Here is a 12,877-nt window from a genome sequence, read left to right as displayed (position 1 = left end):
AACTACATCTACTGTGTTTTTCCAATCTCTGGCGACCATATTTTCCGTTTCTTCGTTGTAATATCGCGAAGCAACGCTAATTCGTTACGGTACTTGACCGTTTACGCGTCGTCTAAGATTTCACTGGGTGCGTTATACCTTTAACACGCATTTCCATATACGACGAACAAGTATTCCAGCGAAACGAGCGTTGATCTGTCTTTGCGTGGCCAAGTCCCGTATACGGTGTTTCGATCATCGATCAACGATTTCGTTGCGAGCAAACCCCGTAGAAATCGTCGCGAGAAATTCGCTTGGCGCGCGCTTATACGGTGGGACAAGATCATGTTGGCTTACGAGTGTCTCTCGATAGTAAGTTGAAATCCTTAGAAGGATCTGACCCCGTGACGCGTTAACGCCTCTAACGATGAAGTTGGAAGTCGTCGCGTACACGTTCTACGTATTAGGCTGTCCCAGAAAATATTGCACATTTTAGCCACTTTGCTTCCTGGTTACTTTTCAACCAGCCTATGGAATTCTACGACGCTGGACGAACGTATCGGGACAGCATTGTCTCTGTGGAAAGAATTTGATTGTTGTATTCGTTTTTCCATAAAGTTGTATTTTTTTTCTATTCTAGTTTATTATTTAAGAATCGAGAACATGGAGTACGTGACAGAAAAGTAGTTATAAGATATATATGGTATAAGAATATTACGTTTTCTAAACATTTTTTTGGGAAACAGTCCTTGTCCTTTCGCGAAATATCGAATAATTTGTCATCGATCGATAGTATACTCTGTACCGTATTTTACTGTTGTAATTGTGAGCTTTCCCGTAAACAAATCAATGTAAATCTAAACGGCGTACTAAATTAGGATTTTGTAACGGACAACATCTTATGGAACGCCTCAATGCTATATATTTAAGTCAGATTACAAACTATCACACGTGGGATCGAGGCAACATGTATTTCCGTTGAAAGGAACGTATAGGTGAAATAGAACGTCCAGCAACGGCAGGCAGGGGTTCGAGTACTTAATCGTTCAGTTTATTCGTATGGACAATTAAACGATACATATACATGGTGTGTACGAATTACGTGTTTCTCTCTTAGGTCTAGTACATCGACAGCGATCGAAGGCGCGTACACGGCATCGAAACGATGCTGGGTACCCCGCCACGATTGCGTAAACTACGTTTAATGATAATAATAAAAATTAAGTATAACTACCCTGTAAAATACGTAATGCGAAAGTTCATTGATATTCGTTTATATTTAATCGTGATTGTAATTCACTGATACTCGAGAATGATACTATTCGTTTCGGGGATTAGCGGTATAAATAGGTAATCGCTCTCTGCAATTCAATTAGATTCACAAGTTTCGGAGGAGATCTATGATATAATCGATTACTCAAGCGATCGACGGTGTCGGGGCAGTGCGTTTTCTCCTGTCGACGCACGATTTAACTATCATCTTTGACATTTTACCGTACAGCTACGGCCAAAGAGGCGTACAGGAAAATATCAGTGACAACTCGCGGGAACGTGAGAAACTTTACTGCCGATATTCTGTATCACCTCGCATTTATATCGATCGGTTCGATCGCAAGAATTCCGACAAAGGTATCGTACGATCGCCGCGCATTCGTCACTTTATTTTTATTCCTCTAATTCGACACTCGTCCGAGTCGCGAGTATCCTCGTTTTTCTACGTATGCGCACGCACGCACGTAACAGCAGAGATCGAATACTTACTTTCTAAAATTCACCTGGTGAGATCGGCGTCGTTAGGCGGCAGGGTGAACCATAGGGAATCGCAAGAAGTTTGCATTTCCGTGTATGGGGTCGTGTCATAAGTTCGCGACGGTTTTTTTTTTTTTCAAATGGAAATTTGAGAAAACACTGCGACAGCTTACGACACAAACCAGTAGACTGGCCGTGACGTGCGCATACTGAGTTCGCCTTACGCGGGAAACCGCGTATCCTGCCAACGTGGAAACAGAAGCTCGATGAATAATTCGCAAGGTTCATCGATACGCGATGAGAAAATGATTTTCTACGAACCCTACTTTCTCCCATCCCGGACACGTCATCCCCAGCAAAGTGGTTTTCTTGACAATACAATGCGTGCTGTCGCGCGTTAACAAAATAAACGACAGCCGGGCTGAACAGAGATCGACCAAAGAGTTTCCAAGGATCTGTATTCGAATACGGATGCACGCAAGTACAATCGTGAAATGCAACGAGTATGTGTGTATATATATATTTATAGATATAAAAAAAAAAAAAAAAAAAAAAAAAATGCGGTATGTTTCCATCGTTCGTCGTTTAATTCTTAGTTTGCCGTATCGGTGGTTTTACAAATTCAAACGAACTGAACGATGCGCCAGCAGCGGATTTGACTCGCGCGTAATTGAATGGTCCCTAAAATAAACAGAAATGAATCGACTTGGTCTGGCGTTTAGCGAAACTGATCTGAATCGTCCTCAAGAAAAACGCACTCGAAGTTACAATCTCGGTGAAAACAAGTTCGCAATTCTACAAATTTTACAGTTCGTGGTTTCGTCGGAACAAGCTTTTCACGGATCGCTTATGCGCACGACGGGAACGTGGCCACGTGAAATAAAATACTGAACGGACATTGAATACGTTTACGTTCGACTCGCACGTTCAACATTTTCTCACCCTGACTTCTTAGATCTACGATATTAAACGTGACATCGTCTTTCTCCCGACGCATTAACAAATTTTTTTTTTTCCTCTTGTTTTAAGATACGTAAAAAAAAAGGGAAGGTATAAAATCGATACCGTGTTACTTATAATCCATCGGGGCTTTTGGATGACAAGTCACGGCCACCGTTTACGATGTCACTTGACAAGTGTAATCGCTATGTTTAACCATCGGCAACGATGATCTCGCGTCGCGACAACAGCTCCGAGTTTTCCCTATATATTTTTTTTTCCTTTTTTTTTATTATAAATATCTAAGGTACGACATTGGTAAGTTATATATATATATATATATATTTATATATATATTTTCTTGTATGTATTTATATATTTGTATGTAGCGTAACCGGCTTCATATTTCTAGGAATCAATGCAGTTATTCTCGACGCTGCAGTGATCGCGTAACACGATTTTTCCGTACCCTGTCTCATTCGCGTAAAAACAAGCTTCAAAGTTGCCCCGCACTCTTCGTGTGTATATGTGTATGTAATACATTTCCGTGTGCGTGTCCGCCTTGTGTGTCTGCGAGAGTATTCGTGTGTGTCGTGTGATGTTCGCTCGTAGGAACCTCCCGTTCCACGTTTATTCGTCAAAAAATTCTTTAGATCTCGATCGATACAGGGTGAGAGTAAAACGACGACGACGCCTAGTCTGTGTTAAAATTACTTAAGAGCCTCACTAGTCCGTTTCTCCGGCGAGAATTGGGCGCTGGCACGGTTTCAGAGATCGGTGTCGTACCAGGCTGCAACCTGATTGTTATCTTGCGGCGGTGCCGGAAGCTCTTCTAAATGATCGAAACTCAGGTCGCCCTCGTGCGCTACGTCCATAGTGTCCATTGCGCCGTATGTCGACCCTCCACCTATCTCCAATCCTTGCATCGAATCTACTGGTATCTGGCCATACCCTGTATAGGTAGAAAGTTCACGATAAATCCAAACATCGTCCGTTCCAACGTACTCGGTTATATCGACAAGAAACTACACTGCTAAAGACTCTGCTAAAATTTCCTCAACCAGTAGAGCACAACTTTGCACAGTACTCGCGAAAGACTTTTTATTTTCTTCTCGACGAGGAAAGAAACCATTCGGTACTTGTCAATAACGAAACGAAAGTAAACGACAAAGATGATCGCTTCAAATCATTAACCATTGGAAGACTTCTGGTGATTCGAGTAACCATATGCAGGTATAGATTATTTGTGTCCCGTGTAGATTTCAGAATAATTATTCTCTGTACTTACACGGTATTTATTAGATGGAATAGTGAATTTTGTTATAATGAATGGAATTTTGTTATGTTATCATGACAACATTGATGTCTCGATGTATCGTAAACAGACGTGTAATGACAGTATAATAACGACCTCTACGAATAATAGAATATCATCTAACTTATATCTGACGAAGTTTAAGTTGTACAAGAGTCTCAAACGACGGCAGAGGTCAAACTAGAATATACTAATACGAGTGTTTTTTTTTTCTATTACATTTTTTTTTTTCGTAAATATTACAAATTCATTTAATTCAAATCAAATCGAAGAAAAGTCGTCCTGCGGTTAAATCCAGAAGCATAATGACGCGTAAAAAGAAGTAAACTCTCGTCAAGAGAAGGGGAGAGAGATGAGAATTTAGCGGTACAAGGGTCGACACGAAACAACGTATGCATGCGTGAAATGATAGCCACGAGAAGTATGTAATGAAATGCGCGATGTAGGAGGAAGGAATTCGAGAAATTGAAATTAGATACGCCATCTTGATCGCGCATTGAATCCGCGATGCTTTCTTCGCGGCTAACGAATTTTCTTCACGGGTACTCGATCGAGTTAACGGGTAACGGATTACAATCGCGAAAGCATCTTATCTAATTACTTACGAATACGTTTTTTATGCTTCTTTCCACCATAAAGTATGTTCAATTAGAGAAAAGATAACGAAAATACGAGTACAACCATGCATGAAACTTTGTGTAAATAATAAATTACAGAAAACGCTATATAAATCTGTGGGTTTTAATTTTAAAAAAAAAAGAAAAAAAAAGAAACAAAAGCATTTGCAAAAAACGTGCATTACATATATGTATAATATTTACAAAATTCAGTGGAAGGTGTATTACGACGAGAGTGTGATATATTCAACGTGTACACAACGAAAAGCGTGTAAAGAAATCATTGAAGCGATTAATAAAAAAAAGCACAGAACAGTACGTAAGAGCTGAGTGTCACCTATGTTACTGCGAGATACTGTTGATAGCCTGTATTTTAATATAAGTCCGTCGGTTAAGCTGCTGTTAAAACAACATAGAATTAAATGCATTGCTTACTTTTCTTTCTTCTTATCGTCGATAATATTAAGAAATAGAGGGGGTTATCGGAAAGTTTTCTCAGAAAATCGTATCATACAAGTAGAAGACAAAAAGGCACGAGCACATAAACCCGCATTACCATACCAATCTGTTCCCGATGCACGAACGAAGGAAGAACGAGTTTGTTTTCGACAGAGAAACAGAGGTTCTCGGCAAACCATAAGGCGTATCAAAGATCACGGTGACGAACCATAAACCCATTCGAAGCTAGGTCTCGTCGAGACAGTACTCTGGAGCTGGAATTTTTTATTCTCGTATCCATAAGGAAACTATCGTAATCGAGACAGAATTCTACAAATTTTGTTTACGAAGAAACAAGAAAGAAACATGCTTTAAGAAACTCTTAAAGATCTGCCGTGAATATTGCAAATACACTGAACTCAAAGCTGTCGGTACTTAAATTAAATTTAGATTAAACTTAAATAGTTAGATTAAATTAACGCTCAGATAATACTAGAAGTTTTTGGATATTTCAAACACGTACTCGCAATATGTAGAAAAGCTACTTATAATTTTTACACACTTTCTTCCGTTACTACACGATGTACAATTACTATTGATTCCCGATAAAAATTGCTTCGCAAGACGCGCCTAGCATCGAACGAGACAACTGATTGCAGGCTTCGAATGGGTTAACAATCGCGGAGAGAAGAAATTTGTAGATTCACCTACGTTCGACCGAGCGTATGGATCTTTCGAAAGCAATAATCGGTTAGATAGGATAACGCTCGTGACTTACCTTGCGGTTGGTACCCTCGGCCTCCGTGGCTGCTGTGTACGCTAGGGGGTCCTTGTCCATACATACCATCATAGCCTTGATCAGGGCCAAGCATGTCCTGAAGATTAGGTAGCTCAGATCAACACAAAACCTATCTTCTGTTGTAGGCGTGTCATTAATACCCCGGCGAGAGTATAGGTCGACAAGATACTCGTCGACGATATCGTCGGACAAGTCGCGTGGAAAATTAGCGTTTAAAGACGGCACGATATGCATATGTATATGCGTATGATAATCTGCGCGTGACGCGTTCGTTGCGTTTAAGGAGTACGATCGCGGCTCGTTTTTTCTTTTCTTTTCTGTTACACAGCCTGCAAGGGGTGATACACGAATGGAACGAAACGCATTCCCATGCATAACGTAACGTTGCAAACTGAGGATCATAATAAAGTCGTCGCTGTACATTTATTACAGGTTCCATTGCTCCATTAGGCACGACCCTGGGGGCCCCGATTCTCAGCTCATGAATAACGCGTTAATGACTCGGATATACATATAGAGTGTCCAAAAAAAATGAATACACATTTATCAGCCCATAAATCGACAACTTTTTTTCCTTTGTCTGTTGCAAGTTTCGTCGTAATAATGGAAAACGCTAGTCACGCGTTTGAACATGAGCGGGTACGCGAAGCGTACCTCAATATCAATTTAGACTTGTTATGTCAAACGTTAGCTCTGAAAGAAAGAAATTTGTACGAAGATTCAACCCTATACCTTTACTATGGGGACAGAGAAACGTGGATTTTTGGAAAGTGAGTACGTATTTTTGTTGGACCTCTCTACGTGGAAATTTGAAGTGAACGTGTAACGAAGTCGAAGCTGAAGCATCAATTTGAACGGTAGTTATGAACGTATGCGCAACAAATGATAAAAATGTAGCGGTAACACCTATCTGAAAATTGATCATCGACACTACCTTAAAACTACGTGTCTGTACACTCTAACCGATTCGTTTCTTTTTTTCACGTTAATTCTCCCGCGAAATCAACATCGAACGGTATCTAAGTTGTGCGAACTGGAATAATGGATTAACGACATTCACTTTTGCAAACTATCTAGTTTTTACATTTCTAAACTTACATGGCGGGGTTGGATTACGTATGCAAGTACTCGTTACTAGTCAGATATAATCGCTATGTCGCTATTATGTTCTCGTGGCTTAATTTACTTAACACGATGTAACCAATCGCACAGAAGGAAATTACTATTCTGCTCTAAACGCCGACTTTATCGCAAGCTGTCCTACAAACCTGATTTCTGGAATCTATACGAAAGCTAGCACGGAATAGCAAGTACGGAGGTGCTGATTCTTATCGCAGCAGCGGATGCCGTCAGACAAAAACGGGAAATTAAAATTTAACAAAAAAAAAAAAGAGAGACAAGAATGTAAAATAAAAGGAAAGATAACCTATGTTACAAAGTGTTTGGAAAAAAATAAATTTAGCCACGGCATAAGCGAGGCATGCATCGATATCACGTGTTACAGTACCTGCAAAACTGGAGGCATCCCAAAGTCAGCGTTCCAGAGATTGGTATCGTCACGGAACAAAGAGTTCGTGAGTTCCATTGACAAACGTTTCTTGTATTCTTGCGGTTTGTCCTCGCTCATGCGGAATAACACGGCTGCCGCGTAAGTCGCGACACCCTCATTCCTAGAATGAAGCAACTCCGTCAAGGGAGCAGTAGCGCCTTCTTGTTCGATCATCTCAGCACCCTCCTTATCATCGGCAAGCTCGCAAAGTACTCCAGCCGCTACGCGTTGAATATTTTCGATCTCATTGAATAGCAACTGTAACACGAATGAATCGATTACGTGTCGTTTAATAAAATCAAAATTAAGGGTTCTTTAAATAACTTTTTGTAATTCCGTTTGAAACGTGCGAATGGAAGATAGTATATCCTGAATGTACGGACCTGCACGAAAATCGGAATAACGTTCTGAGATCTGATGATGACCCTATTGTGTGATTCTCTCGCGAGAATATGGAGCGCTCCTACGGTACCTTCCACTATTTCTTCCATGCGTACACCGCTATCCACGTACGCACCCGACGTTTGCTGGCTTCCAGTGCTTGCCACGGATGATCGTTGCTGCTAGATACGTAGGACATATTTGGTCATTGAAAGCATTATACGGCTATGTCTGCGAGTAGAATTCTTTGAAATTGATACTCACCCGCTGTGTATCGGGGAAAGCGTGCATCAAAAGCCTAACGAGATGGTGAATTGCTCCGTGGTCGCGAAGCGGGCCGTGATTTGCAGGACAAAGTGCCAAATTACGAATTAATCCAATCACAGCTTTGACAAGCGGCCAGCGTGAAGATGGATGTAGAAGCTTCACTATGACCTGGATGCCATAATTCAGTCGGACAGAATTCTGTGCCGTTTCTGCCTCTCCGTGACGTGACGTCAAATGACGGAGCGCGCACACCGCTGGTTCGCTGATCTCTTCTCGGCTATCTGCATAAATGATGGTACGAACGAGAGCATCGACGCCGCCCACCTGACATACCGTTACTTTGTTGCGTTGGTTGTTGCAAGTAAGATTCGACAAGATACCAGCAGCACAGGTGACGACATTTACGTCGGTCGAGCTAAGCACTTGTACGAGACTCTGTAGCAAACCTTCCAATCCGTCGACTTTGGTGCCGGCGTCCGACAAATTTCGTAGCGTCCACAAACAGTTTTGGACGAGTCTCTGACTCGGGTTACCGAGATGCATGGAAAGTGCTTGCATGCCACCCGCTTCGACTATCGCCGGTTTATTGCTAGGACAAACTGATAACACTTTCAAGACTCTGGAAGTTGTCCACAGAAGCTTCTCGTAATCGTATGAACGCATAATGCGTACTAGCTCTATTGGTCCTTGCGAAGCTAATATGATTAACTTGCTCTCCTGATTACCAAATGCAAGAATTTGCAGACAATCCGTTACTATAGCTAAGAATTTTACATTGTTTCGTTGAAGTAGAGCGACCATTTTTTGCAAGCCCCCGGCGAGACGCACGGCCATTTTAGAACCATCCTGATGTAACAGTAAATTATGAAGCGTCGTTATGGCGTAGAACAGAACGGATTCCATCGGAGAGCTCAAGAGTTTCACGAGAGCAGGTATACCACCGCTCTTGAAAATAGCCAGCAAACCTTGTCTGTGATGAGATAAATTATGCAATGTTCCAACTGCTGCTTTTGTCGATTCAAGATCATCACTGTTTGAGATGGCGCGAACTAACGCAGCTACCATTTGAGAACTGTTCATGATAGCGTGACGAGAAGCCTCTTTCTTCGACAATTGGTGAACCACCATTGCTGCTTTAGATACAACAACTTGGTCCTCGTCGTTTAACAACTTAATTAATTCTGGTATTGCACGAGTTGCTAGGTCCGCGTCGTCCTGATAGTTTATCAAGTTGACGACGGCATGTTTCAACATTTGACTTGGTTCTGCCAATCTCTGTACAGCGGTCGGTTGAGCCGGATCAAATTGCGTCGAAGGGATTTCAATACCCTCTTCCAAAGTTTCCGGAAACATCGCAGCGCGAACACGCTGAGATCTCGTGTGACTCAACTGTTGATTCATTTCGTCGACTTGGTCTTGAGTAAACCCTTGGGCGAACCCCTGGTCCAAGTCGAACATTAATTGGTCGCCCTCCATCTCGTCATCCTCTTTACCAGACAAGGATGGCGCTTGGGTGACGGCGCCAGAGTGTATGCCCGAATCACCCATGTATGAATTTTGTTGCCACATTAGGGTTTGCTCTTTGGCAGAACCCATGGGTAGATCCCCCAGACCTTGATAATTTCCATGAGACACTAAAAATTCGAACGCACATAGTACATACATCTTTTACAGCATTGTTATGTTCATTGATGTGAAATGTACTTACTCGGTCTGGACTGGTTTGAAGACATTTGATAACTCATGGCTCCTACGGGAGAGTCTATCCACACCTAGGGTAAAGAAACACTGTGATATACAGGGGCAATAACTATTAGCACCTCGAATATCATTGATACTATAAGTTTCACAGAAATGTTTGCTGAAATAAAATTGCAGAGTACAAAGGGGGTCATCCGGTGGTGATAATAGTTTTTTGCAGGTAAAGGTACTTCAGACTTCCAGAGGATCTTAAAACGAGTTCAACAAGCTATACATAAGATCATTGAATTCGTTTTAAGATCCTTTGGAAATCTGAAGTACTGTCCAATTTTATTTCAGAAAATATTTCTGTGAAACTTATAGTTTCGAAGATATCTGAGGTGCTAATAGTTATTGCTTCACCCTGTATATGTGTATAATTGCTATTTTCAATAAAGCCAGGATTCATTCAAATAATCTAATACATGTATCAGGATTAAGCATCCAGATAAAAAGTTGGTAATCTAGTATAATGATGTTATGATTATGGATGTTCGATTCTTAATCACTTTCTAGAAAATCAATCTTTCTTGTACAATTCTTTTAATCGATTCTTGTATTCTGGCACGAATCCAATCTCTCAGTCAAGAATCGATTCGTCAAATCCCTTGTGAAACGTTAAAGCAAGTTTGGGCAATTTCTTATAAAGTACATAGAATTTGTTCCTCATTAAGCGTTGTTGCCAAACAATACCTGCCAATTGTAGAGATGTCCGTTTCAATGGAGCATTTATTTTCAAAAGCAGGCAATATTATGGCCAACAATCGCAGCCAAATATCATCGTACCATCTGCAACATTCACTATTTTTAAATTTCCTTCTGTTCCACACATGACCGATTAACACTATTCGTTTGCAAACTTAATTTCTAACCAATTCTTTCTTTTCTAATGATATAAATATCCAGATCTAACCTAAGCGTTTCAAAGTATACATGAAATATAATTAACAACTAGAAATACATTTATTCGAATCGATTTGCAAAAGATTGATTTTGTAGGCTCAATTTTTTACTGATTGAAAAGCTGATTTAAAAACTGATTCGAAATGAATTTTCTGACAAGAATCGAACATCTCTGCACACGTTCGCGTTCTACATCGAGCAAAGTAAAGTAAGAAGACACATCGTACGAATTGGAGTACAGCTCCTCCGAGTCCCGTAACGACAACGAGGAAAAAAAGGAAAGTCCCGAATTTCACGAAGCCAAGCGTAAACTCGTCTCGTTAGAAGATTCGAAGACGCCGAGACGCGCGTAGGGTCAGTGCACCGTATCACGAAGAATGGAAGGAGGATGAGACCGCACGGAATGTGGCCACGATCGAAAGATTCTTCTCTCTAAGCGTTCACGCAGCTTCCGTTTTTATCTTGGAACAAACACACACGACACCGAGGGATGCCTCCGTCTGCTCGAATATGGCAGAAAATCGCTGAAGCTAAAAGTGCACACGAGGCGCGAACGTTTCTCGAAACCCGAAGGTAGAGGGACGCGCGTGGGCGTGCGGCACAACAAAGCCTCCGAGAATGCAATGCATCACCATTTTCCAAGGATCCACGGGCGGCGGAAAGCGGAGAGCGGCAGGGGAGTGAAAACGGAAGAACGGGCGAGAGATACATTGACTACGATATACGCTGGCGGGAGAGAGAAAGGGGACAGAGAAGGAACACTTTGACACACCCAGCGTAAACACCGCCGTCACGGAAATGACAAGTTTTTTTTTGCCCCCCTATCGGTCGACGTACGTAATGGCGAACGATAAAATTCTACAGTGCTTACCGTAACGCGAGGATCGACCGAAGGCGATTTCGTGAATCGTGCTCGTACGAGGACACGGGTGACTCACTACCGTGACGCTCGATCCGGAAAATTCTCTTTTAGCCCCGACAACCGAACTCTTCTCCACCTATCTCTTCTCTCCACACGGAACACACTTGGCCTGTCTTCGCACAGATCCGTCAACTAAAGATGGCGGAAAACGACGCGCAACCTGCGACACTACCGCCACCTGTCGCCCGCACTGACTCGAGCCCTCAGCGGTGCTCATCGTATTATTCGCGGCTGGAGCACCAACTGCAAAGAGAAAGATTGAAACGCTTCCAGGACGCCCCTGAGACGACCGCGGCGTTGGCATCGCTACTAACTCAAACAAACTCTAAGTAAAATGAATCACGGACGGGGTGTGACTTGGTTTAGTGTACATAGTGTGCTCAACCATATCCAGGGCCGAATAACTCTGTCGCCCGCAGTGGCGCTCACCGGATTTTCGCGATTAGAGTCCAAATTGTAATGGGAAACTAGAGGCGTAATTTTTAGGTAATTTTTTGGATGTTGTGGGGGGAAACTATTAGGTCTTTTGTAATGCGGTTTTTTCCACACGTTACTACAAGTTTTACGTATTTACGAATAATACGTTTGCTGTTACAATAACAAACAATGAACGCTGTTTGGGAAATCTTATTAAATAATAAAAAAAGTAGTTCTGGTGCCCATGATTCCGGCTGTTCCTCTTGTCCAAAACAAAAGAAATTAAAAATATTATTATAATATACGAGTTTAGGTATTCAGTGATATATTCCTGGTCAGATTTAGTATGTAGCTTATTATTGGTCACATAATTTTACAATTTGAAATTGTAGTACCTATTGGTCCGGACTTGCACATATGTGCTTTCTTTTTCCCTGTCACATTTACATCGTTTTACATAATTTCTTATTTTCTTACATTCCGTTAAATGTCTATCGGGGTCCACTGGCCCCCCTATAGCTCGAGTGCCCCAGGATCGCTAAGCCCGTTCTATAGCTGGGTGGGTGCATGCTACAGCCCCCGAGGGTTTGTCCTAATAATACAAAAATGGACTCGAATTTTCCGTACAAGCCGATGCATACGTATTCAAGTACCAGGAGCTCGTTAAAACGAAAACTCGAATGATCTGTCGATACGTCAGAAGAAAGTATGCCAGGTGTTGGAACAAGCAATACCCTGTAACGTTCCAATATCTCGTGGCCAGGGAGACTGAAGGATATAATATCCCGCGGCCCCGGAGATCAATTTCAATTAAAAGACAATTCTCCAGGACATGGCAATTTTTTAATGGATTCCAGTGGAT

At 41.8% G+C, this 12,877-nt stretch overlaps 1 protein-coding gene across 6 annotated transcripts; it reads right to left on the bottom strand.

Moving 5' to 3' along the window:
* Nucleotides 1-1,008: 1,008 nt before the first annotated feature.
* On the bottom strand, nucleotides 1,009-12,160 carry LOC128874648 (armadillo segment polarity protein). Of its 6 annotated transcripts, none has more exons than XM_054119572.1 (8): nucleotides 11,548-12,147; nucleotides 10,467-10,562; nucleotides 9,742-9,805; nucleotides 8,031-9,667; nucleotides 7,769-7,948; nucleotides 7,344-7,643; nucleotides 5,816-5,912; nucleotides 1,009-3,619 (listed from the first exon to the last, which is right to left on the bottom strand). In XM_054119572.1, the coding sequence occupies exons 3-8, from the start codon at nucleotides 9,776-9,778 to the stop codon at nucleotides 3,435-3,437; spliced, it is 2,436 nt and encodes an 811-aa protein (XP_053975547.1). In that variant the 5' UTR covers nucleotides 9,779-9,805; nucleotides 10,467-10,562; nucleotides 11,548-12,147; the 3' UTR covers nucleotides 1,009-3,434. The 6 variants fall into 6 exon arrangements, 5 of the variants coding, with proteins under 5 accessions (XP_053975547.1, XP_053975548.1, XP_053975545.1 ...); XR_008456681.1 differs by lacking the exon at nucleotides 10,467-10,562 and adding an exon at nucleotides 4,937-4,998 and having other exon boundaries at nucleotides 3,488-3,619; nucleotides 11,548-12,160; XM_054119573.1 differs by lacking the exon at nucleotides 10,467-10,562 and having other exon boundaries at nucleotides 7,769-7,945; nucleotides 11,548-12,158.
* Between the last annotated feature and the right edge of the window lie 717 nt (nucleotides 12,161-12,877).

The sequence above is a fragment of the Hylaeus volcanicus genome, chromosome 4 (assembly GCF_026283585.1).
Source record: "Hylaeus volcanicus isolate JK05 chromosome 4, UHH_iyHylVolc1.0_haploid, whole genome shotgun sequence".
NCBI lineage: Eukaryota > Metazoa > Arthropoda > Insecta > Hymenoptera > Colletidae > Hylaeus > Hylaeus volcanicus.
Note: the sequence above shows the minus strand (reverse complement) of the source record. Positions and strands in the feature narration are given on the sequence as shown.